At 45.9% G+C, this 27,166-nt stretch overlaps 1 protein-coding gene across 4 annotated transcripts in view; it reads left to right on the top strand.

Moving 5' to 3' along the window:
• The first annotated feature begins 17,090 nt into the window (after positions 1–17,090).
• Positions 17,091–27,166, top strand: part of LOC115161410 (myc box-dependent-interacting protein 1-like) — a 40,555-nt gene continuing 30,479 nt past the window's right edge. For 2 of the 4 annotated variants that reach the window (XM_029712377.1, XM_029712375.1), the window contains exons 1-8: positions 17,091–17,478; positions 18,444–18,524; positions 19,413–19,467; positions 19,710–19,804; positions 23,320–23,415; positions 24,071–24,184; positions 24,532–24,624; positions 27,119–27,166. The exon at positions 27,119–27,166 is cut by the window's right edge and continues 38 nt beyond it. In XM_029712377.1, the coding sequence (XP_029568237.1) occupies positions 17,398–17,478; positions 18,444–18,524; positions 19,413–19,467; positions 19,710–19,804; positions 23,320–23,415; positions 24,071–24,184; positions 24,532–24,624; positions 27,119–27,166 (663 nt within the window). In that variant the 5' untranslated portion in view covers positions 17,091–17,397. The remainder of the gene's footprint in view (positions 17,479–18,443; positions 18,525–19,412; positions 19,468–19,709; positions 19,805–23,319; positions 23,416–24,070; positions 24,185–24,531; positions 24,625–27,118) is intronic. The other 2 variants (XM_029712376.1, XM_029712378.1) reach the window with 2 other exon arrangements.

Genomic DNA, 27,166 nt, shown 5'->3' with positions numbered 1-27,166 from the left:
ATTTAGAGAAACAATATTTCATAAAAGCATCCAACTGAGTATAGCAGGATGTATTTTATATATATTACATATATATTAGGGTCTATTAGGCAGTTTAGTGTGAATATTTTAGCAGACATCCCAGAGAGACAGAGACAGACAGTGGCCTGCATCATGCCTGTGAAGAGAAACACCACCTCCATCATTCTATCCCACTATCTGAGCAGAGCAGTTCCCACTTCCCATCCAGGTCACTAGAAAGAGAAACACATCAATCTCTCTCTCTCTCTCTCTCTCTCTCTCTCTCTCTCTCTCTCTCTCTCTCTCTCCCTCTCTCTCTCCTCTTTCTCTCTCTCTCTCTCTCTCTCTGTCTCTCTCTCTCTCTCTCTCTCTCTCCCTCTCTCTCTCTCTCTCTCTGTCTCTCTCTCGCTCTTTCTCTCCCTCTCTCTCTCTCTCTAACTCTTAATCTCTGTCTCTCTCTCTCTCTCTGTCTCTCTCTCTCTCTCTCTCTGTCTCTCTCTCTCTCTCTGTCTCTCTCTCTCTCTAACTCTTAATCTCACCTCTTTCTCACTCGATCTCGCTCTCGTTTTTCGTCTTTCTATTCATTTGGGCTTGATTTGCATGGGAAACATACTGTATGTTTCCATTGCCAAAAGCAAGTGAAATAAGCAAGAAACAAAAGTGAGAAGAAAAAAAACAAAAAAACAACAATAAAAAAAACATTTAAGAAACATTACACACGTAAATGTTTCAAAAGGATGAAGACATTCCAAGTGTTCTATTATCAGCTATGTCCAGTGTTTTAGCAACGTGCAAATAGTTGTAGTATGAATAGGAGTCGCCTAACAGATATCAAATCAAATGTTTATTTGCCCCATGCGCCGAATACAACAGGTGTAGACCTCACAGTGAAATGCTTACTTACAGGCCTTTAACCAACAATGCAGTTTTAAGAAAAATAAGTGTTACGTAGAAAATAGATAAGTAAGAAATAAACATAAAAATAACAGATCAGCAGTAAAATAACAGTAGTGAGGCTACATACAGGGGGTACCGGTACAGAGTCAATGTGGAGGCTATATACAGGGGGTACCAGTACAGAGTCAATGTGGAGGCTATATACAGGGGGTACCAGTACAGAGTCAATGTGGAGGCTATATACAGGGGGTACCGGTACAGAGTCAATGTGGAGGCTATATACAGGGGGTACGGTACAGAGTCAATGTGGAGGCTATATACAGGGGGGTACCGGTACAGAGTCAATGTGGAGGCTATATACAGGGTGTTACGGTACAGAGTCAATGTGGAGGTATATACAGGGGGTACCGGTACAGAGTCAATGTGGAGGCTATATACAGGGGGTACCAGTACAGAGTCAATGTGGAGGCTATATACAGGGGGTACCGGTACAGAGTCAATGTGGAGGCTATATACAGGGGGGTACGGTACAGAGTCAATGTGGAGGCTATATACAGGGGGTACCGGTACAGAGTCAATGTGGAGGCTATATACAGGGGGTACCGGTACAGAGTCAATGTGGAGGCTATATACAGGGGGGGTACCGGTACAGAGTCAATGTGGAGGCTATATACAGGGGGTACCGGTACAGAGTCAATGTGGAGGCTATATACAGGGTGTTACGGTACAGAGTCAATGTGGAGGCTATATACAGGGGGTACGGTAGAGAGTCAATGGGAGGCTACATACAGGGGGTACCGGTACAGAGTCAATGTGGAGGCTATATACAGGGGGTACCGGTACAGAGTCAATGTGGAGGCTATATACAGGGGGTACCGGTACAGAGTCAATGTGGAGGCTATATACAGGGGGTACCGGTACAGAGTCAATGTGGAGGCTATATACAGGGGGTACCAGTACAGAGTCAATGTGGAGGCTATATGCAGGGGGTACCGGTACAGAGTCAATGTGGAGGCTATATACAGGGGGGGTACCGGTAAAGAGTCAATGTGGAGGCTACATACAGGGGGTACCGGTACAGAGTCAATGTGGAGGCTATATACAGGGGGAACCGGTACAGAGTCAATGTGGAGGCTATATACAGGGTGTTACGGTACAGAGTCAATGTGGAGGCTATATACAGGGGGTACCGGTACAGAGTCAATGTGGAGGCTATATACAGGGGGTACTGGTACAGAGTCAATGTGGAGACTAAATACAGGGGGTACCGGTACAGAGTCAATGTGGAGGCTACATACAGGGGGTACCGGTACAGAGTCAATGTGGCGGCTATATACAGGGGGTACCGGTACAGAGTCAATGTGGAGGCTATATACAGGGGGTACCGGTACAGAGTCAATGTGGAGGCTATATACAGGGGGGTACCGGTACAGAGTCAATGTGGAGGCTACATACAGGGAGTACCGGTACAGAGTCAATGTCGAGGCTATATACAGGAGGTACTGGTACAGAGTCAATGTGGAGGCTATATACAGGGGGTACCGGTACAGAGTCAATGTGGAGGCTATATACAGGGGGTACCGGTACAGAGTCAATGTGGAGGCTACATACAGGGGGTACCGGTACTGAGTCAATGTGGAGGCTATATACAGGGGGTACCGGTACAGAGTAAATGTACGGGGGCACAGGTTAGTCGAGGTATGGGAATTTATCAATGTTTGATTTGTATTCACATTTTTTGTGGGTGTGATCTGTGGGAAATATGTGTCTCTAATATGGTCATACATTTGGCAGGTGGTAAGGAAGTACGGCTCAGTTTCCACCTCATTTTGTGGGCAGTGGGCACATACACTGTCTTCTCTTGAGTTCTGCCTACCCTCTCTCTCTCTTTCTCTCTTTCTGTCTATCTCTCTCTCTCTCTGTCTTCTCTCTCTCTCTGTCTGTCTTCTCTCTCTGTCTATCTCTCTCTCTCTCTTTTTTTCTCTTTTTCGTTCTGCTATGGTTGTCTACTGTCAGACTTCTTCCCAGATCAACACCAACACACCTGCCATTATATTAAGATCACACTTCATCCACACAAGACACTACACCTGCCCACTCTGAACCAGTGAGAATGGCTGTATGGTTAACACAGTGGACTAGGGATATCCCTAGTCCACTGTGTTAACCATACAGCCAGTCTCACTATGATATCCCTAGTCCACTGTGTTAACCATACAGCCAGTCTCACTATGATATCCCTAGTCCACTGTGTTAACCATACAGCCAGTCTCACTATGATATCCCTAGTCCACTGTGGAGCACAGGTCTTAAATTGATCCCTGTAAATCCCAGGTTAGTACTGAGGAGGTGACAGAAACTTAAAGAGGTTTACTGGACGGCTCACTGTTTAGCCACTCCAGGACCAGACCATGGACATCAAGATACTATAGTCAGTGACTAATGGCCCTGTTCAAAAGTAGTGCACTATGTAGGGAATAGGGTGCCAGCCCAGGTCAAAAGTAGTGCACTATGTAGGGAATAGGGTGCCATTTGGGATTCATCCTGTCTATAGCTGTCAGCGACTCTGACACAGAGATAGAGATGCAGGAGATTTGTATGAGACATAGCAGGTAATACAAAGCCTAGTCCCAGATCTGTTTGAGGCGACGAACCAACTCATATGATCGTTGTCACATTGCATGGAGGATTAAGGACAGATAGAACTTCATCTAGGGCTAAGTGACACTATTATGATTCCATTCTTACTCAAACCACAACAGTCTCTTTCCCCTGTCTCTCCTGCAAACAGAAAGGCAGGCATCACGGTCCTGACACCAGAACGTTCCCATCCAGTTCAGTCTAAACTAGATCCAAACACTCTCTCTACATGTGTTCTAGAACATGACCCTCTCTCTACATGTGTTCTAGAACATGACCCTCTCTATACATGTGTTCTAGAACATGACCCTCTCTCTACATGTGTTCTAGAACATGACCCTCTCTCTACATGTGTTCTAGAACATGACCCTCTCTCTACATGTGTTCTAGAACATGACCCTCTCTCTACATGTGTTCTAGAACATGACCCTCTCTCTACATGATGTGTTCTAGAACATGACCCTCTCTCTACATGATGTGTCCTAGAACATGACCCTCTCTCTACATGATGTGTTCTAGAACATGACCCTCTCTCTACATGATGTGTTCTAGAACATGACCCTCTCTCTACATGATGTTCTAGAACATGACCCTCTCTCTACATGATGTGTTCTAGAACATGACCCTCTCTCTACATGATGTTCTAGAACATGACCCTCTCTCTACATGATGTGTTCTAGAACATGACCCTCTCTCTACATGATGTTCTAGAACATGACCCTCTCTCTAAATGATGTTCTAGAACATGACCCTCTCTCTAAATGATGTTCTAGAACATGAGCCTCTCTCTACATGATGTTCTAGAACATGACCCTCTCTCTACATGATGTGTTCTAGAACATGACCCTCTCTCTACATGATGTTCTAGAACATGACCCTCTCTCTACATGATGTTCTAGAACATGACCCTCTCTCTACATGATGTGTTCTAGAACATGACCCTCTCTCTACATGATGTGTTCTAGAACATGACCCTCTCTCTACATGATGTGTTCTAGAACATGACCCTCTCTCTACATGATGTGTTCTAGAACATGACCCTCTCTCTAAATGATGTTCTAGAGCAAACAACAACATGGTGTCCTTGAGTGTCTTCAAAGTAGCAGCAGATCCCTGGATAAAGACTGCCATCTGCATGGTTTTGTCGTACTGTAGCTGTTGCTGGTGTCTATACAGCATCTGCTGGTGAATCTGTAGCTGTTGGGAAGGACAGCAGTGAAGTGGATTAATAAGGTTAGAATCGACTTTCTCTCTCTGTCATCCTTTCTCACAATCTCCCTCTTGCTCTCTCTCTCTCTCTCTCTCTCTCTCTCTCTCACAGTCCCACCACCCACCCCCCTCTCTCTCTCTTTCTCTATCCCATCACTCTCTCTCTTCCAGTCTCATTTTATCTCACTCCCACTCTCTTCCTCAGGCCATCACCTCCTCTCTCTATCCCTCTCCTTCTCTCTCATCTCCATCACCCTCTCTCTCTCTCCCTCACCCCCTCTCTCTCTCCCTCACTCCTCTCTCTCATCTCCCTTACCTCCCTCCCTCTCTCACCCTTTCTCTCTCCCTCACACCCTCTCTCTTTCATCTCCCTTACCCCTTCACTCTCTCACCCTCTCTCTCTCCCTCACTCTCTCTACCTCACTCCCATCTCCTTTACCCCCCTCACTCTCTCACCCCCTCTCTCTCTGTCCTCTGATAATGCATTAGCCTATCAAAACATTTGGCCTGTTGCAGCATAACTCATTTAGATTGTGAGCCCCCCCCCCCCGTCAGGAGAAGTGCTGTTGCTGCCTGGGTTATTCTGTCCTTCCTTCACAAAACACAATGCCCCCCATTTCACACCATTTAACGCTAAGCAGCGTCCATATTACATTCCCAATTCTTTCCTTCCTCGTCCTAACCCTCCGACACTCACTATCCCTAAAGCTGTGTCTAAAGCAACGATTGAAATGCACGTGTTCTGCCTTCAGTACACAGGGGACATTAAAATAAAAAAATTAAAATCTTCAAACTTGCGAATATTTAAAATGTCAATTGTTTAAAGAGCTCTTTCACAACAAATTGTTAATTTAACACAGGAGCCTCAAACCACATACAGTATATAACAAAGGGTAGCTTATACTGTATGTTGTTGTCTGTAACAACCACAGCCCAAGACACGGCCAACCAAAAGCGGTGAAAAACACGTCCTCCTTTACAAGAGACTCATACACACAAAGCTCTCAGGGTCTTTGCACAGATAGCTCTGTGTGTAAATTTGAAGAGTGGGTTTACATTTCTTCAGACCGATCCCCTGTTGTTTTCCAAGATTGTCCCCTTCAACCTGAACTAAACTGCCTCATCCTCAGACTACCAGCTGCAGCATGTCCGTTGTTGTCCAGATTGTCCCTTTTCAACCTGAACTAAACTGCCTCATCCTCAGACTACCAGCTGCAGCATGTCCGTTGTTGTCCAAGACTGTCCCTTTTCAACTTGAACTAAACTGCCTCATCCTCAGACTACCAGCTGCAGCATGTCCGTTGTTGTCCAGATTGTCCCTTTTCAACCTGAACTAAACTGCCTCATCCTCAGACTACCAGCTGCAGCATGTCCGTTGTTGTCCAGATTGTCCCCTTCAACCTGAACTAAACTGCCTCATCCTCAGACTACCAGCTCTGAGCCACTCACCTCACACACCTCTAATGACTCTAATCATAACCAAAGTCATTACATGCACACACTATGTACACACACACACACACTATGTACACACACACACACACACACACACACACACACACACACATATACACACACACTATGTACACACACACACGCACACACTATGTACACACACACTATGTACACACATACACACGCGCTAGCGCACGCACACACATACACATACACACACGCGCGTGCGCACGCACACACATATACACACACACACACACACATACACACACATACACACACACACACACACAGACAGACAAAGACTGAAACACGTAAACAGCCATACTGAATGCATAGGTCTACCTAATGGTCTTTTATATAGGCGGTATATATATAAAAAAACGGTATATATATATATATATATATATTTATATTTTAAAGCCATTAAAAGCCATCTGCTATGTTTCTGCTGGATGTAGGTTACTATTTATATCATATCTGTACAATGTGCTCAATTGTCAACACAGATGGACCGAGTCGTGAGATCGCGCACGTGACTTTCCAGCAAGAGTTCTCCGGGCAGCGCAGCGGGCACGCGGGGAATCGATTACAATTATACCACCCTAATATCTAGTTAAATACCAACGTTTATATATAACCACAGCGATACTTGTTGTTTTTGGTGGGGATATTAGAACAATGGATATGGATACAATTAAATGTGTTAAGGCATAGGCTATAACCGTTAGTTGGAACATTATTGAAAACAACAAAATGACAAAAACAAGGCTTTATTACAAAACCTGTTGTTTTTTTTTTCCTTCATGATAATGTGACATTTTCCCAACGAATTCATTTATTATCTTACTTGTATTGTCAGTTGTCTCCATCGTGTCTGTCATCAGAAAGACGGGCTACAGTAAGCCTTGAACACAATGTTCAAATGCATCAGACAACAAACGGCTGTTATCGAACAAAGAAAGTTCCACCTCCTTTATAAACCACCCAGCATATAGAACATGAACTATCCCCAGCCAGAGTCCATGTAATCTTCCTCTGTGTCTGTTCACTGCATCCAAGACAGTCATGTGCCCTCAATCCTTGTCCCGGTCAATGTCTGGCACAAACGGCTACAGAGGAACCTAGAACCTAGAACCACGGCTTGACAGAGACTAGCAAACTGTCCCCGTCCACCACCAATCCATCCGGATACAGAACAACTTCTCAAAGCTCCAGATTCTGTTATATTCAATGTTAAATAATGAACCACCTATGGTTAGAAATATATATATTTTTTAAAATCAAGCCTTGTTTTTAATTAAAAAACTGTTGTCATAAATTGGAGTCCATCTCTTGGTTTGAGATTTCCTGTCTCTTGTTCTTCCCGACACGGTGGTTTCTCGCTCCAGCTTGCCTTGGATGAGCCCACTGTGCACAGCAACACGGGGTTGTAGGCTGTAGCACAGCAGAGGATATCAGTGGGTGGAGAGTGTGCTACTCGAGACGTGGAGAAGTCATGTTCTGTTCTTTGCTTTATTTACTGTCGGAGAAATTAAATAAATATGAGAAAATAGCATACAGTACAAATACATATTTAGATCAGATCATAATGAAAGGATCACGCTATATTAAAACTCATTTTTAAATGCTTATAATGTACATGCTTTACATTTAGAAGAAACATCTAAGGAAAACCGTTCTTATGTCCATTGTCTGTGGTCCACAACATTCAAATAATGAATACTGACCATTCAACACCACCACAGGTACAGAGGCTGTAGTAGACTACCAGTGATTCAGCACCACCACAGGTACAGAGCAGGGGCGAAAATCTGATATCAACTTTGGGGGGGGACAATTACATGAAATTTTCTCAAGAGCAATTCCTGAGGGGGACACCAAAAGTAGTGCTGTAACACATAGCCTACATTGTAAAATGGTAAATGTATATTGAGGAACCAAAGAAATAAGGTGTTTGCCGTACTCCTAACTACCGGTACCCAAAACTACACAACTAATCACAACAGCAATACCATTGCCTTTAACAAATCTTAGTTCAGTCACCAGTTTAAGTTCAGAGTGGGAGTATCCATGGCATTTTCCAATTATGTTCCTATTTTACAAGTAAAAAAAATGGAGAACCTTTCATAATGTTGCCAAACAAAGACTCAACAAACTTACCTGAGACTCCCTGTCTCTGCCAGTCTGTCCCTGCATATCTGTCCCCAACTCTGCTGTCTGTGTGCCATCTGTTGCCTGCTCTGCCTAATGACATCATTGTGAAACATTTCCATTCGAATTTCATTTCTTTCTTCTGAACATTTTATCAACTAGTTTTTGAGATATTAGGCTACTAGGGTTCTTAATTTGCGTTTTGGTGTACTGAAAAATACTCTGATGTCCGTCTTTTATTTTTCTGCCATTTTTCTACCTGGCTGGCTGGCTGGCTGGCTGGCTACACACACAGTGTGTAGGTTATTTACAGTAGGAGATGGACTTCTATCATCTTATCTTTTATCATTCTATTTGGGCTTCGATCTAAAAGGTAGCTAGCAAATGTGAAACGGATTAAAATGACAAGAGTTGACAGCTGTATGAGTTCACCATTTACACAACATATGCTGCAACCTTTTGTAATTTTAATAGTTTCATATTGGCTGGCTTCCAACAATAGCTGAATTTGCAAAGCTAGCGAGCACCAATTCAGTTTCAGTGGTGTTTGCTATAATCTTTGCTACCCGGGTTAAATAAAGGTGAAATAAATTAAATAAATAAAAGTTCCCTTGCGACAATTTAGCTTTTGCAACGAGACCATTAAATATATTTAAGACAATGGTAGAAGAGAGTGTAGTTCTGTTCAGTTTGGACTTCAGTTTATCGCTAACCTTATCACAGGGACTTTGAAGCACTAACTTACATCATCTGCATGCTGATCTTGGAATAAATTGACGATAGCAAAGATTCCATCTTTGACGAGGCCACATAAATGGAATAGGTACTAGCTAGCTTAATAGTTAATATTTGCGCGCTAGCTCTGCATATTCAGCTAGTGTGTGTGCGCGATTGACTGGATTAACCTCACGTCAGTTACGTTCATTGAGTGCCTTTCAGACAGTGGCTACGACCCCTCTGTTACCTTGCCAACTAAGGAACTGGCAGTGGATCAAACCATTGTAAGGCAAAGGGTGGGGGGGGTCGCAATCTTTTGAAACTTAAAAACGCGCTATTAAGTGTCTATAATCAGCACAATTGCTTTCATTGCGTATTATTAATATTATTTAAATTACATAGTTATGTTTCAGTGATATATTGGGGGGGACAAATCATATTTTTCCCAGGATGGGGGGGTCGTGTCCCCCCCGTCCCCCCGGGATATCCGCCCCTGGTACAGAGGCTGTAGTAGACTACCAGGGATTCAACACCACCACCACAGGTACAGAGACTGTAGTAGACTACCAGTGATTCAACACCACCACCACAGGTACAGAGGCTGTAGTAGACTACCAGTGATTCAACACCACCACCACAGGTACAGAGACTGTAGTAGACTACCAGTGATTCAACACCACCACCACAGGTACAGAGGCTGTAGTAGACTACCAGTGATTCAACACCACCACCACAGGTACAGAGACTGTAGTAGACTACCAGTGATTCAACACCACCACCACAGGTACAGAGGCTGTAGTAGACTACCAGTGATTCAACACCACCACCACAGGTACAGAGGCTGTAGTAGACTACCAGTGATTCAACACCACCACCACAGGTACAGAGACTGTAGTAGACTACCAGTGATTCAACACCACCACCACAGGTACAGAGACTGTAGTAGACTACCAGTGATTCAACACCACCACCACAGGTACAGAGGCTGTAGTAGACTACCAGTGATTCAACACCACCACCACAGGTACAGAGACTGTAGTAGACTACCAGTGATTCAACACCACCACCACAGGTACAGAGGCTGTAGTAGACTACCAGTGATTCAACACCACCACCACAGGTACAGAGACTGTAGTAGACTACCAGTGATTCAACACCACCACCACAGGTACAGAGGCTGTAGTAGACTACCAGCGATTCAACACCACCACCACAGGTACAGAGACTGTAGTAGACTACCAGTGATTCAACACCACCACCACAGGTACAGAGGCTGTAGTAGACTACCAGTGATTCAACACCACCACCACAGGTACAGAGACTGTAGTAGACTACCAGTGATTCAACACCACCACCACAGGTACAGAGGCTGTAGTAGACTACCAGTGATTCAACACCACCACAGGTACAGAGACTGTAGTAGACTACCAGTGATTCAACACCACCACCACAGGTACAGAGACTGTAGTAGACTACCAGTGATTCAACACCACCACCACAGGTACAGAGACTGTAGTAGACTACCAGTGATTCAACACCACCACCACAGGTACAGAGACTGTAGTAGACTACCAGTGATTCAACACCACCACCACAGGTACAGAGGCTGTAGTAGACTACCAGTGATTCAACACCACCACCACAGGTACAGAGACTGTAGTAGACTACCAGTGATTCAACACCACCACCACAGGTACAGAGGCTGTAGTAGACTACCAGCGATTCAACACCACCACCACAGGTACAGAGACTGTAGTAGACTACCAGTGATTCAACACCACCACCACAGGTACAGAGGCTGTAGTAGACTACCAGTGATTCAACACCACCACCACAGGTACAGAGACTGTAGTAGACTACCAGTGATTCAACACCACCACCACAGGTACAGAGACTGTAGTAGACTACCAGTGATTCAACACCACCACCACAGGTACAGAGACTGTAGTAGACTACCAGTGATTCAACACCACCACCACAGGTACAGAGGCTGTAGTAGACTACCAGTGATTCAACACCACCACAGGTACAGAGGCTGTAGTAGACTACCAGTGATTCAACACCACCACCACAGGTACAGAGACTGTAGTAGACTACCAGTGATTCAACACCACCACCACAGGTACCGAGGCTGTAGTAGACTACCAGTGATTCAACACCACCACCACAGGTACAGAGGCTGTAGTAGACTACCAGTGATTCAACACCACCACAGGTACAGAGTCTGTAGTAGACTACCAGTGATTCAACACCACCACCACAGGTACAGAGACTGTAGTAGACTACCAGTGATTCAACACCACCACCACAGGTACAGAGGCTGTAGTAGACTACCAGTGATTCAACACCACCACCACAGGTACAGAGACTGTAGTAAACTACCAGTGATTCAACACCACCACCACAGGTACAGAGGCTGTAGTAGACTACCAGTGATTCAACACCACCACCACAGGTACAGAGACTGTAGTAGACTACCAGTGATTCAACACCACCACCACAGGTACAGAGGCTGTAGTAGACTACCAGTGATTCAACACCACCACCACAGGTACAGAGGCTGTAGTAGACTACCAGTGATTCAACACCACCACAGGTACAGAGACTGTAGTAGACTACCAGTGATTCAACACCACCACCACAGGTACAGAGACTGTAGTAGACTACCAGTGATTCAACACCACCACCACAGGTACAGAGGCTGTAGTAGACTACCAGTGATTCAACACCACCACCACAGGTACAGAGACTGTAGTAGACTACCAGTGATTCAACACCACCACCACAGGTACAGAGACTGTAGTAGACTACCAGTGATTCAACACCACCACCACAGGTACAGAGGCTGTAGTAGACTACCAGTGATTCAACACCACCACCACAGGTACAGAGACTGTAGTAGACTACCAGTGATTCAACACCACCACCACAGGTACAGAGGCTGTAGTAGACTACCAGTGATTCAACACCACCACCACAGGTACAGAGACTGTAGTAGACTACCAGTGATTCAACACCACCACCACAGGTACAGAGGCTGTAGTAGACTACCAGCGATTCAACACCACCACCACAGGTACAGAGACTGTAGTAGACTACCAGTGATTCAACACCACCACCACAGGTACAGAGGCTGTAGTAGACTACCAGTGATTCAACACCACCACCACAGGTACAGAGACTGTAGTAGACTACCAGTGATTCAACACCACCACCACAGGTACAGAGGCTGTAGTAGACTACCAGTGATTCAACACCACCACAGGTACAGAGACTGTAGTAGACTACCAGTGATTCAACACCACCACCACAGGTACAGAGACTGTAGTAGACTACCAGTGATTCAACACCACCACCACAGGTACAGAGACTGTAGTAGACTACCAGTGATTCAACACCACCACCACAGGTACAGAGACTGTAGTAGACTACCAGTGATTCAACACCACCACCACAGGTACAGAGGCTGTAGTAGACTACCAGTGATTCAACACCACCACCACAGGTACAGAGACTGTAGTAGACTACCAGTGATTCAACACCACCACCACAGGTACAGAGGCTGTAGTAGACTACCAGCGATTCAACACCACCACCACAGGTACAGAGACTGTAGTAGACTACCAGTGATTCAACACCACCACCACAGGTACAGAGGCTGTAGTAGACTACCAGTGATTCAACACCACCACCACAGGTACAGAGACTGTAGTAGACTACCAGTGATTCAACACCACCACCACAGGTACAGAGACTGTAGTAGACTACCAGTGATTCAACACCACCACCACAGGTACAGAGACTGTAGTAGACTACCAGTGATTCAACACCACCACCACAGGTACAGAGGCTGTAGTAGACTACCAGTGATTCAACACCACCACAGGTACAGAAGCTGTAGTAGACTACCAGTGATTCAACACCACCACCACAGGTACAGAGACTGTAGTAGACTACCAGTGATTCAACACCACCACCACAGGTACCGAGGCTGTAGTAGACTACCAGTGATTCAACACCACCACCACAGGTACAGAGGCTGTAGTAGACTACCAGTGATTCAACACCACCACAGGTACAGAGTCTGTAGTAGACTACCAGTGATTCAACACCACCACCACAGGTACAGAGACTGTAGTAGACTACCAGTGATTCAACACCACCACCACAGGTACAGAGGCTGTAGTAGACTACCAGTGATTCAACACCACCACCACAGGTACAGAGACTGTAGTAAACTACCAGTGATTCAACACCACCACCACAGGTACAGAGGCTGTAGTAGACTACCAGTGATTCAACACCACCACCACAGGTACAGAGACTGTAGTAGACTACCAGTGATTCAACACCACCACCACAGGTACAGAGGCTGTAGTAGACTACCAGTGATTCAACACCACCACCACAGGTACAGAGGCTGTAGTAGACTACCAGTGATTCAACACCACCACAGGTACAGAGACTGTAGTAGACTACCAGTGATTCAACACCACCACCACAGGTACAGAGACTGTAGTAGACTACCAGTGATTCAACACCACCACCACAGGTACAGAGACTGTAGTAGACTACCAGTGATTCAACACCACCACCACAGGTACAGAGGCTGTAGTAGACTACCAGTGATTCAACACCACCACCACAGGTACAGAGACTGTAGTAGACTACCAGTGATTCAACACCACCACCACAGGTACAGAGGCTGTAGTAGACTACCAGCGATTCAACACCACCACCACAGGTACAGAGACTGTAGTAGACTACCAGTGATTCAACACCACCACAGGTACAGAGGCTGTAGTAGACTACCAGTGATTCAACACCACCACCACAGGTACAGAGACTGTAGTAGACTACCAGTGATTCAACACCACCACCACAGGTACAGAGACTGTAGTAGACTACCAGTGATTCAACACCACCACCACAGGTACAGAGACTGTAGTAGACTACCAGTGATTCAACACCACCACCACAGGTACAGAGACTGTAGTAGACTACCAGTGATTCAACACCACCACCACAGGTACCGAGGCTGTAGTAGACTACCAGTGATTCAACACCACCACCACAGGTACAGAGGCTGTAGTAGACTACCAGTGATTCAACACCACCACAGGTACAGAGTCTGTAGTAGACTACCAGTGATTCAACACCACCACCACAGGTACAGAGGCTGTAGTAGACTACCAGTGATTCAACACCACCACAGGTACAGAGGCTGTAGTAGACTACCAGTGATTCAACACCACCACCACAGGTACAGAGACTGTAGTAGACCACCAGTGATTCAACACCACCACCACAGGTACCGAGGCTGTAGTAGACTACCAGTGATTCAGCACCATGGACAGCGCCGTACCGGACCACATAATAAACCACAGTATGCATGTTTGATGCACTAACCTCGGACTTTGTCTTTAGCCCATCGTTTTTCTCTGGTTGTTTCCATACTGTACTTCTTCACACAGTTAGTAGGCCTACCGTCAAGTCTTCAGTCCAAACAGGACACAGTTAGTAGGCCTACCGTCAAGTCTTCAGTCCAAACAGGACACAGTTAGTAGGCCTACCGTCAAGTCTTCAGTCCAAACAGGACACAGTTAGTAGGCCTACCGTCAAGTCTTCAGTCCAAACAGGACACAGTTAGTAGGCCTACCGTCAAGTCTTCAGTCCAAACAGGACACAGTTAGTAGGTCTACCGTCAAGTCTTCAGTCCAAACAGGACACAGTTAGTAGGCCTACCGTCAAGTCTTCAGTCCAAACAGGACACAGTTAGTAGGCCTACCGTCAAGTCTTTAGTCCAAACAGGACACAGTTAGTAGGCCTACCGTCAAGTCTTCAGTCCAAACAGGACACAGTTAGTAGGCCTACCGTCAAGTCTTCAGTCCAAACAGGACACAGTTAGTAGGCCTACCGTCAAGTCTTTAGTCCAAACAGGACACAGTTAGTAGGCCTACCGTCAAGTCTTTAGTCCAAACAGGACACAGTTAGTAGGCCTACCGTCAAGTCTTTAGTCCAAACAGGACACAGTTAGTAGGCCTACCGTCAAGTCTTCAGTCCAAACAGGACTTTTTACCGTCAAGTCTTCAGTCCAAACAGGACTTTTTACAGTCAAGTCTTCAGTCCAAACAGGACTTTTTACAGTCAAGTCTTCAGTCCAAACAGGACTTTTTACCGTCAAGTCTTCAGTCCAGACAGGACTTTTTACCGTCAAGTCATCAGTCCAAACAGGACTTTTTACCGTCAAGTCTTCAGTCCAAACAGGACGTTTTACCGTCAAGTCTTCAGTCCAAACAGGACTTTTTACAGTCAAGTCTTCAGTCCAAACAGGACTTTTTACAGTCAAGTCTTCAGTCCAAACAGGACTTTTTACAGTCAAGTCTTCAGTCCAAACAGGACTTTTTACAGTCAAGTCTTCAGTCCAAACAGGACTTTTTACAGTCAAGTCTTCAGTCCAAACAGGACTTTTTACCGTCAAGTCTTCAGTCCAAACAGGACTTTTTACAGTCAAGTCTTCAGTCCAAACAGGACTTTTTACAGTCAAGTCTTCAGTCCAAACAGGACTTTTTACAGTCAAGTCTTCAGTCCAAACAGGACTTTTTACAGTCAAGTCTTTAGTCCAAACAGGACTTTTTACAGTCAAGTCTTCAGTCCAAACAGGACTTTTTACAGTCAAGTCTTTAGTCCAAACAGGACTTTTTACAGTCAAGTCTTCAGTCCAAACAGGACTTTTTACAGTCAAGTCTTTAGTCCAAACAGGACTTTTTACAGTCAAGTCTTCAGTCCAAACAGGACTTTTTACCGTCAAGTCTTCAGTCCAAACAGGACTTTTTACAGTCAAGTCTTCAGTCCAAACAGGACTTTTTACAGTCAAGTCTTCAGTCCAAACAGGACTTTTTACAGTCAAGTCTTCAGTCCAAACAGGACTTTTTACAGTCAAGTCTTCAGTCCAAACAGGACTTTTTACAGTCAAGTCTTCAGTCCAAACAGGACTTTTTACAGTCAAGTCTTCAGTCCAAACAGGACTTTTTACCGTCAAGTCTTCAGTCCAAACAGGACTTTTTACAGTCAAGTCTTCAGTCCAAACAGGACTTTTTACCGTCAAGTCTTCAGTCCAGACAGGACTTTTTACAGTCAAGTCTTCAGTCCAAACAGGACTTTTTACAGTCAAGTCTTCAGTCCAAACAGGACTTTTTACCGTCAAGTCTTCAGTCCAAACAGGACTTTTTACAGTCAAGTCTTCAGTCCAAACAGGACTTTTTACAGTCAAGTCTTCAGTCCAAACAGGACTTTTTACAGTCAAGTCTTCAGTCCAAACAGGACTTTTTACAGTCAAGTCTTCAGTCCAAACAGGACTTTTTACAGTCAAGTCTTCAGTCCAAACAGGACTTTTTACAGTCAAGTCTTTAGTCCAAACAGGACTTTTTACAGTCAAGTCTTCAGTCCAAACAGGACTTTTTACAGTCAAGTCTTTAGTCCAAACAGGACTTTTTACAGTCAAGTCTTCAGTCCAAACAGGACTTTTTACCGTCAAGTCTTCAGTCCAAACAGGACTTTTTACAGTCAAGTCTTCAGTCCAAACAGGACTTTTTACAGTCAAGTCTTCAGTCCAAACAGGACTTTTTACAGTCAAGTCTTCAGTCCAAACAGGACTTTTTACAGTCAAGTCTTCAGTCCAAACAGGACTTTTTACAGTCAAGTCTTCAGTCCAAACAGGACTTTTTACAGTCAAGTCTTCAGTCCAAACAGGACTTTTTACCGTCAAGTCTTCAGTCCAAACAGGACTTTTTACAGTCAAGTCTTCAGTCCAAACAGGACTTTTTACCGTCAAGTCTTCAGTCCAGACAGGACTTTTTACAGTCAAGTCTTCAGTCCAAACAGGACTTTTTACCGTCAAGTCTTCAGTCCAAACAGGACTTTCCGTTTTATTTGGTGAGTTGACCAAAGCAATGTCGCCCCCAAGTGCATAAAGGAAAAATAACAGTAGGTCTAAGGAAACAGTGGGATGTGCAGTGGGGCTGCTAGTCAGCTTTTCGTTTTAAGAGGAAACCCCCGACGCGTTGGTTATTATCGTCCACCTGACTGACATAACGGAAGGCTACGCTACTCTACGCATCGCTGGAAGTTGGAACCCCGTCGCTCCTTCTATTCGGTAAACACAGACACCCGATACAAAACGTTATAAAGGTCCATAAGCCATAGAATAACGAGCGGTGAATATTTTTTTTATTTTTTTTTATCGACGTTGATGTCTCTTTTTTTTTATCCGTAGGAGTTGTTATTTTTTATTATATTGAATCGAGAGCTAATCGAGAAGACAAAATGGCTGAGATGGGGAAGGGGGTTACTGCGGGGAAACTCGCCAGTAACGTGCAGAAGAAATTAACACGGGCCCAAGAGAAGGTAAGAAACATAATAAGGTTTCATTTGTTGTTATTTACCGTTTGTTTCGGGTTATTTCGGTTACGATATCTGCTTCCATCCTGCTATGACACGTCACCGGAGAGGAATCAGTGACACATCTTGACCGTTAACCTTTATATAAAAAACATACTATCGTCGACAGGATGCGGTAGATTTGTTGTTGTTGTTGTTGTTGTGAGATTATTATTATTTACAAAAACAGAGATATACACCATACATTCACACAAAGAATATACAGACACATAAACATCGCTGACATCACACCTGCTCAGACCCACATGTTCCCGCAGCTTTCATTTCTAGTGCTTGTAAGACTCAATGCCAAATTACCTCAAATTCTGCTCTTCGGTTTCTCTCTGAAGCCCATGTTTCTTTCAATATTTAAAAAGTTATGTATTTGATTCATCCACTGTCTTAACGATGGGAGGGGAATTTGATTCATCCACTGTCTTAACGATGGGAGGGGAATTTGATTCATCCACTGTCTTAAAGATGGAGGGGAATTTGATTCATCCACTGTCTTGATGATGGGAGGTGGGGGATGGAATATATACAGTATTACATTTTACAATTTAGTCATTTAGCAGACGCTCTTATCCAGAGTGACTTACAGTAGTGAATGCATACATTTCATTTCATACATTTTTTTCTGTGCTGGTCCCCGTGGGAATCGAATCCACAACCCTGGCGTTGCAAACACCATGCTCTACCAACTGAGCCACATGGTTACTCTACATTATTCATCAATATTGCTATAGACGTACATCCTGTGTGTCTACTACACTGTACATGACCTACCCTGTGATTGTCTTAGTGACACATAGACGTGCTGTATGAATGAGAGACAGTGTTTTATCTGCTGTATCCACCATGGGCCAGGATGAAGATGAATGTTAAACGTATTGTCTTGTTGAATGTTATTGTTGTTTTTTTCTCTTCTCCAGGTTATGCAGAAGCTGGGGAAAGCGGACGAGACCAGAGATGTTGCGTTTGAGGAAGGAGTTATCAACTTCAACAAACAATATGTAAGAATCTGTCACAGAGTTCGTTGGGTTGTACAGACCAAAACGCAGCCGGGATGTGAACGCTCGTCTTATTATTTAATAGAATAAAGAAACACGGAGAGAAAAAAACAAGAAAACAAATAAACAAATAAACAAATAAACAAATAAAGACTAGTACAGTTTTACAGGCAGAATAAACGCAGTGCAAAATACAACTACCCACAACCTACCAAACAAACACACGCCTACTTATAGGACTCCCAATCAGAGGCAACTAGAAACACCTGCCTCCAATTGAGAGTCCAGCACCCAAAACTACACATAGAAAAACAAACCTAGAACCTATACCAAAACTAACACACCCCACTACACCACACACAAAACCCCACAAAACAAATATACCTCTGCCACGTCCTGACCAAATATAATACAAATAATACCTAAATATTGGTCAGGACGTGACAGAATCTTGTACGGACCGAACCATTTTACATTTTAGTCATTTCGAATACGCTATTTTTCGGAGCGACGTACTGGCGCAATTAGGGTTAAGTGTCTTGCTTAAGGGACACATCGACACATTTTTCAGCTCGTCTGCTCGATGTTTCAAACCAGCGACCTTTCAGTTACTGGCCCAATGCTCTTAAATCACTAAAACAAAACCCTGAGGGTCTACCTGGTTGCAATACAAAGTAGGATTTTTTTTTTCTCCTGTGACGTCTACATACCCATTAAGACTCCAGTCCTGGACTGAAACAAACATTGATATATTGTAAAAACCCAATCGATCCCCATTTTAGTAGCTGCTTCCATTCCTTGCCATCTATAATTCAATCCACAGTCTTACCTTGTCTCACCTACCGGAGCTGTAAAGTGTTTAATAACAGGTGTTTTATGTTCTGTTTTCAGACAGAGGGTTCCAAACTGCAAAAAGACCTAAGGGTCTACCTGGCTGCAGTACAAAGTAAGACTTTTTCTGTAATGTCTACGTACACCTTAAGACGCCAGTCCTAAACTGAAACAAGGAGGGACTACTTGGACTTGTTCAATAAACAAAACGCTACTTTCATTTTGCCATTTCAAAACCTATTAAAGTGTTTACCTTTGTGTGTCCTTAATTAACACAACCCAGGTATTGATAATCAGTGTAGAACGATGGTGTATTCCTTCACTGGTAAGTCTGCCTGTCTGTCCTTCTGTCTACAGCGATGCACGAATCCTCCAAGAACCTTAAGGAGTGTCTGTCTGACATGTACGAGCCGGAGTGGTACGGCAAAGATGATGTGGACTGCATCGTCGAGGTCAGAGGTCATCTGTATTTATGCTACAAAAGTCAGATTAACTTCCTCTTATCCCTCGTCTCTCTTCCTCTGTCAGTCTCTCCTCCTCTGTCAGTCTCTCCTCTGTCAGTCTCTCGTCTGTCAGTCTCTCCTCTGTCAGTCTCTCCTCTGTCAGTCTCTCCTCTGTCAGTCCCTCCCTGTCTCCTCCTCTGTCAGTCTCTCGTCTGTCAGTCTCTCCTCTGTCAGTCTCTCCTCCTCTGTCAGTCTCTCGTCTGTCAGTCTCTCCTCTGTCAGTCTCTCATCTGTCAGTCTCTCGTCTGTCAGTCTCTCCTCTGTCAGTCTCTCCTCTGTCAGTCTCTCATCTGTCAGTCTCTCCTCTGTCAGTCCCTCCCTGTCTCTTCCTCTGTCAGTCTCTCCTCTGTCAGTCTCTCCTCTGTCAGTCTCTCGTCTGTCAGTCCCTCCCTGTCTCTCTCCTCTCACAGTCTCTCCTCTGTCAGTCCCTCCCTGTCTCTTCCTCTGTGACAGTCTCTCAGCCCTCAAGCTTTCCTTCTCTCTCTCTCTGTCTCTCTCACTCTCTCCATGTCTCTCCCTGTTTCTCTCACTCTTTCTCCTTGTCTCTCTATCTCTCTCCCTGTCTCTCTCCCTCTCTCTCTCCCTGTTTTTCTCACTCTCTCTCCTTGTCTCTCTCTCACTCTCTTCCCCTGTCTCTCTCTCACTCGATCCCTGTCTCTCTTACTCTCTCTCTCACTCTCGCTCACACTCTCATTCTCTCTCTCCCTGTCTCTGTCACTCTCTCTCCCTGTTTCTCTCCCTGTCTCTCTCTCTCACTCTCTCTCACTCACTGTTATTCTCACCATCACTCTCCCTTGTGACAGAAGTAGGAGCTGTACTAGCGTGTTAGGACAGGTTGGTATTAGAGCATAGAGCTGTACTAGCGTGTTAGGACAGGTTGGTATTAGAGCATAGAGCTGTACTAGCGTGTTAGGACAGGTTGGTATTAGAGCATAGAGCTGTACTAGCGTGTTAGGACAGGTTGAGATTAGAGCATAGAGCTGTACTAGCGTGTTAGGACAGGTTGGTATTAGAGCATAGAGCTGTACTAGCGTGTTAGGACAGGTTGGTATTAGAGCATAGAGCTGTACCAGTGTGTTAGGACAGGTTGAGATTAGAGCATAGAGCTGTACCAGCGTGTTAGGACAGGTTGGTATTAGAGCATAGAGCTGTACTAGTGTGTTAGGACAGCTGTACTAGTGTGTTAGGACATCCTGACCCACCACCCTGATACACCATCCTGACCCACCACCCTGACCCACCATCCTGACCCACCACCCTGACCCACCATCCTGACCCACCACCCTGACCCACCATCCCGACCCACCACCCTGACCCACCATCCTGAACCACCATCCTGACCCACCACCCTGATCCACCACCCTGACCCACCACCCTGACCCACCACCCTGACCCACCACCCTGACCCACCACCCTGACCCACCATCCTGACCCACCACCCTGATCCACCACCCTGACCCACCACCCTGACCCACCACCCTGACCCACCATCCTGACCCACCACCCTGACCCACCACCCTGACCCACCATCCTGACCCACCACCCTGATCCACCACCCTGATCCACCACCCTAATCCACCATCCTGACCCACCACCCTGACCCACCACCCTGACCCACCACCCTGATCCACCACCCTGATCCACCACCCTGATCCACCACCCTAATCCACCATCCTGACCCACCACCCTGACCCACCACCCTGACCCACCACCCTGATCCACCACCCTGACCGCAGTGCTCGCATTGTAGTGAGTTCTGAATGGTTGAACGAGGCTACCCTCTCCTCTCTCATCAGTTCCCTGTTCATCCCCTCCCTCTCCTCTCCCTCTCCTCTCTCATCAGTTCCCTGTTCATCTCCCCTCTCTCTCTCCTCTCTCTCCTCTCTCTCTCTCCTCTCTCATAAGTTCCCTGTTCATCTCCTCTCTCTCCTCTCTCATAAGTTCCCTGTTCATCCCCTCTCTCTCTCCTCTCTCTCCTCTCTCTCCTCTCTCTCTCTCCTCTCTCATAAGTTCCCTGTTCATCTCCCCTCTCTCTCTCCTCTCTCTCCTCTCTCTCTCTCCTCTCTCATAAGTTCCCTGTTCATCTCCTCTCTCTCCTCTCTCATAAGTTCCCTGTTCATCCCCTCTCTCTCTCCTCTCTCCTCTCTCTCTCTCCTCTCTCATAAGTTCCCTGTTCATCTCCTCTATCTTCTCTCTCATCAGTTCCCTGTTCATCTCCTCTCTCTCTCTCTCCTCTCTCTCCTCTCTCTATCTCCTCTCTCATCAGTTCCCTGTTCATTGTGTTCTTCTCAATACCTACCTATACTTTTGCTATGCTCATTATCCGTGCTCGTTCATTCATTATCCGTGCTCGTTCATTCAAGTTGAGCCTAGGGACAGCACTGTAGTTGAGCCTAGGGACAGCAGGGTAGTTGAGCCTAGGGACAGCAGGGTAAGTTGAGCCTAGGGACAGCAGGGTAAGTTGACCCTAGGGACAGCAGGGTAAGTTGACTCTAGGGACAGCAGGATAAGTTGAGCCTAGGGACAGCAGGGTAAGTTGAGCCTAGGGACAGCAGGGTAAGTTGAGCCTAGGGACAGCAGGGTAAGTTGAGCCTAGGGACAGCAGGGTAGTTGAGCCTAGGGACAGCAGGGTAAGTTGAGCCTAGGGACAGCAGGGTAGTTGAGCCTAGGGACAGCAGGGTAGTTGAGCCTAGGGACAGCAGGGTAGTTGAGCCTAGGGACAGCAGGGTAAGTTGAGCCTAGGGACAGCAGGGTAAGTTGAGCCTAGGGACAGCAGGGTAAGTTGAGCAGAGGGACAGCAGGGTGGTTGAGCCTAGGGACAGCAGGGTAGTTGAGCCTAGGGACAGCAGGGTAAGTTGAGCAGAGGGACAGCAGGGTGGTTGAGCCTAGGGACAGCAGGGTAGTTGAGCCTAGGGACAGCAGGGTAAGTTGAGCCTAGGGACAGCAGGGTAGTTGAGCCTAGGGACAGCAGGGTAGTTGAGCCTAGGGACAGCAGGGTAGTTGAGCCTAGGGACAGCAGGGTAGTTGAGCAGAGGGACAGCAGGGTAGTTGAGCCTAGGGACAGCAGGGTAAGTTGAGCAGAGGGACAGCAGGGTGGTTGAGCGTAGGGACAGCAGGGTAGTTGAGCCTAGGGACAGCAGGGTAGTTGAGCCTAGGGACAGCAGGGTAGTTGAGCCTAGGGACAGCAGGGTAGTTGAGCCTAGGGACAGCAGGGTAAGTTAAGCCTAGGGACAGCAGGGTAAGTTGAGCCTAGGGACAGCAGGGTAGTTGAGCCTAGGGACAGCAGGGTAGTTGAGCCTAGGGACAGCAGGGTAAGTTAAGCCTAGGGACAGCAGGGTAAGTTGAGCCTAGGGACAGCAGGGTAGTTGAGCCGCCTTGCGGTAAGATGTGTCTGCTCTATATACAGGTAAATACATTTGTGTTTGTGTTTAATGGCGACTTCCTTGTTTCTGTTCCGGTTCCAGGACACTGACGTTCTGTGGACAGACTTCCATCAGAAGCTTGTGGATAATGCTTTGATATCCATGGACACATACCTGGGGCAGTTCCCAGATATAAAGGTAGGATTTTACCTCTGCAATTTCCCTGGTATTAACGTAGGATCATACCTGGGGCAGTTCCCTGGTATTAAGGTAGGATCATACCTGGATAAGTTCCCTGGTATTAAGGTAGGATCATACCTGGATAAGTTCCCTGGTATTAAGGTAGGATCATACCTGGATAAGTTCCCTGGTATTAAGGTAGGATCATACCTGGGGAATTCCCAGATATTAATGTAGGATCATACCTGCGGAAGTTCCCTGGCATTAAGGTAGGATCATACCTGGGGAAGTTCCCTGGTATTAAGGTAGGATCATACCTGCGGAAGTTCCCTGGCATTAAGGTAGGATCATACCTGGGGCAGTTCCCTGGTAATAAGGTAGGATCATACCTGGGGCAGTTCCCTGGTATTAAGGTAGGATCATACCTGGGGAGGTTCCCTGGTATTAAGGTAGGATCATACCTGGGGAAGTTCCCAGATATAAAGGTAGGATCATACCTGGGGATGTTCCCTGTGATTAAGGTAGGATCGTCATCGTCGTTCTCTCTTCCTAATGATTTGCTTTGATTCATACATACTGCATACCGACCTGTTCTTATCACTTGTGAGTTAGTCTTTCTCCCCCCGCCCATCCCCTCTTCTCTGGACAATAAAGTAGTGTTCTTCTTCTTCAGTCTCGTATTGCTAAGCGTGACAGGAAGCTTGTGGACTATGACAGCGCCAGACACAACCAGTCTTCTACCAATAAGGGGAAGAAAGGAAAGGACGGGGGCATCAAGATCACCAAGGTAACAGGACCTGTCCCAGCACTGTGGTCCTTTTATTAACATCAATCTGTTGTCTGCGTTTGCCAGTAATTTACTCAGAACTAAATATATCTGTTTAAAATGACTGTCTATCTCGTTCCCTCTATCTCTATCTCTCTGTCCCCCTTTATTTATCTCTCCCCCCTTTATCTCTCTCTTTTGCTCTCTATCTCTCTCTCTCTTTCTCCCCCTATTATCTCTCTCTCTTTCGCTCTCTATCTATCTCTCTCTCTATTTCTTTCTCTCTCCCTCTCCACCCCTCCCTCTCTCTTTCTCTCTCTGTCTTCCCTCCCTCTTTATATATTATCTCTCTCTCTTCCAATCTCCAGCCAGTGTCTCTGTTAGAGAGGGCCACTCCAGTTTGGGCTCAGGGCATCCTGTCAGCCCACAACATTGCTCAGAGTAACCTCTCGAGGAACCAGGTGGGTCCATCACCCTTGTCAACCACCGTGTCGACTAGTGCTTTCATGGGGATTTCAGAATGTAGTCTAGTATAGAATCTGCCAGCAATAGTTTTAGACGTTTAGAAAGAGCCTCCATTTTCCACAGCTTCTTTCCCAGGCACAAAACCTTTGTCTTCAGACAAGGGAGTTATGGTTTACAAAATCAAATGAAAGATTCACTGAAAAACACATACAGTATGAATAAAACGTACCAAATTATTTGGCATACAGTCGTTGGCTAGTAGTTGGCCAGTAGTTGGCCAGTAGTTGGCTAGTCGTTGGCCAGTCGTTGGCCAGTAGTTGGCCAGTAGTTGGCCAGTCGTTGGCCAGTAGTTGGCCAGTAGTTGGCCAGTAGTTGGCTAGTAGTTGGCCAGTAATTGGCCAGTAGTTGGTCAGTAGTTGGCCAGTACTTGGTCAGTAGTTGGCCAGTAGTTGGCTAGTAGTTGGTCAGTAGTTGGCTAGTAGTTGGCCAGTAGTTGGCCAGTAGTTGGCCAGTACTTGGTCAGTAGTTGGCCAATAGTTGGCCAGTAGTTGGCTAGTAGTTGGCCAGTAGTTGGCTAGTAGTTGGCCAGTAGTTGGCCAGTAGTTGGCTAGTAGTTGGCCAGTAGTTGGTACTTGGTCAGTAGTTGGCCAGTAGTTGGCTAGTAGTTGGCCAGTAGTTGGCTAGTAGTTGGCCAGTAGTTGGCTAGTAGTTGGCCAGTAGTTGGTCAGTAGTTGGCCAGTAGTTGGCTAGTAGTTGGCTAGTAGTTGGCCAGTAGTTGGCCAGTAGTTGGCAAGTAGTTGGCCAGTAGTTGGCTAGTAGTTGGCTAGTAGTTGGCCAGTACTTGGTCAGTAGTTGGCTAGTAGTTGGCCAGTAGTTGGCTAGTAGTTGGCCAGTAGTTGGCCAGTAGTTGGCCAGTAGTTGGCCAGTACTTGGTCAGTACTTGGCCAGTAGTTGGCTAGTAGTTGGCCAGTAGTTGGCTAGTAGTTTGCCAGTAGTTGGCAAGTAGTTGGCTAGTAGTTGGCCAGTAGTTGGCCAGTACTTGGTCAGTAGTTGGCCAGTAGTTGGCCAGTCGTTGGCCAGTCGTTGGCCAGTAGTTGGCTAGTAGTTGGCTAGTAGTTGGCCAGTAGTTGGCTAGTAGTTGGCTAGTAGTTGGCTAGTAGTTGGCCAGTAGTTGGCCAGTCGTTGGCCAGTAGTTGGCTAGTAGTTGGCTAGTAGTTGGCCAGTAGTTGGCTAGTAGTTGGCTAGTAGTTGGCCAGTAGTTGGCTAGTAGTTGGCCAGTAGTTGGCCAGTAGTTGGCTAGTAGTTGGCTAGTAGTTGGCCAGTAGTTGGCCAGTCGTTGGCCGTCGTTGGCCAGTAGTTGGCTAGTAGTTGGCCAGTAGTTGGCTAGTAGTTGGCCAGTAGTTGGCCAGTAGTTGGCCAGTCGTTGGCCAGTAGTTGGCCAGTAGTTGGCCAGTAGTTGGCCAGTCGTTGGCCAGTAGTTGGCCAGTCGTTGGCTGTTCACCTTCCTAATATTGAGTTGCAGCCCCTTTTGCCCTCAGAACAGCTTCAATTCATCAGAACATGGACTCTACAAGGTGTCAAAAGTCTTCCGCAGGTATTCTGGCCCATCTTGACTCCCACAGTTGTGTCAATTTGGCTGGATGTCCTTTGGGTGGTGGACCATTCTTGATACACACTAGAAAATGTGTGTTCTTGACACAAACTGGTGCACCTAGTACCTACTACCATACCCCGTTCAAAGGCACTTCAATTTTTTGTCTTGACCATTCACCCTCTAAATCGCACATAAACACAATAAACAAAAATCATTCTTTAACCTGTCCCCTCCCCTTAATCTAGACTGACTGAATTGGTTTTAACAAGTGACATCAATAAGGGATCATAGCTTCCACTCAGTGTGTAGTGTATTGGAATAGGAAGAGCAGGTGTTCATAATGTTTTGTCCACTCAGTGTGTAGTGTATTGGAACGGGAAGAGCAGGTGTTCATAATGTTTTGTCCACTCAGTGTGTAGTGTATTGGAATAGGAAGAGCAGGTGTTCATAATGTTTTGTCCACTCAGTGTGTAGTGTATTGGAATAGGAAGAGCAGGTGTTCATAATGTTTTGTCCACTCAGTGTGTAGTGTATTGGAATAGGAAGAGCAGGTGTGCATAATGTTTTGTCCACTCAGTGTGTAGTGTATTGGAACGGGAAGAGCAGGTGTTCATAATGTTTTGTCCCCTCAGTGTGTAGTGTATTGGAATAGGAAGAGCAGGTGTTCATAATGTTTTGTCCACTCAGTGTGTAGTGTATTGGAACGGGAAGAGCAGGTGTTCATAATGTTTTGTCCACTCAGTGTGTAGTGTATTGGAACGGGAAGAGCAGGTGTTCATAATGTTTTGTCCACTCAGTGTGTAGTGTATTGGAACGGGAAGTGATAAAAATAATAATCTGTGTGTGTGTTTGTGTGTGTGTGTGTGTGTGTGTGTGTGTGTGTGTGTGTGTGTCAGGCGGAGGATGAGTTGGAGAGAGCTCAGAAGGTGTTTGAGGAGATTAAT

The sequence above is a fragment of the Salmo trutta genome, chromosome 24, assembly GCF_901001165.1.
Source record: "Salmo trutta chromosome 24, fSalTru1.1, whole genome shotgun sequence".
NCBI classification, from domain to species: domain Eukaryota; kingdom Metazoa; phylum Chordata; class Actinopteri; order Salmoniformes; family Salmonidae; genus Salmo; species Salmo trutta.
This window is presented reverse-complemented; position numbering and strand designations above follow the sequence as displayed.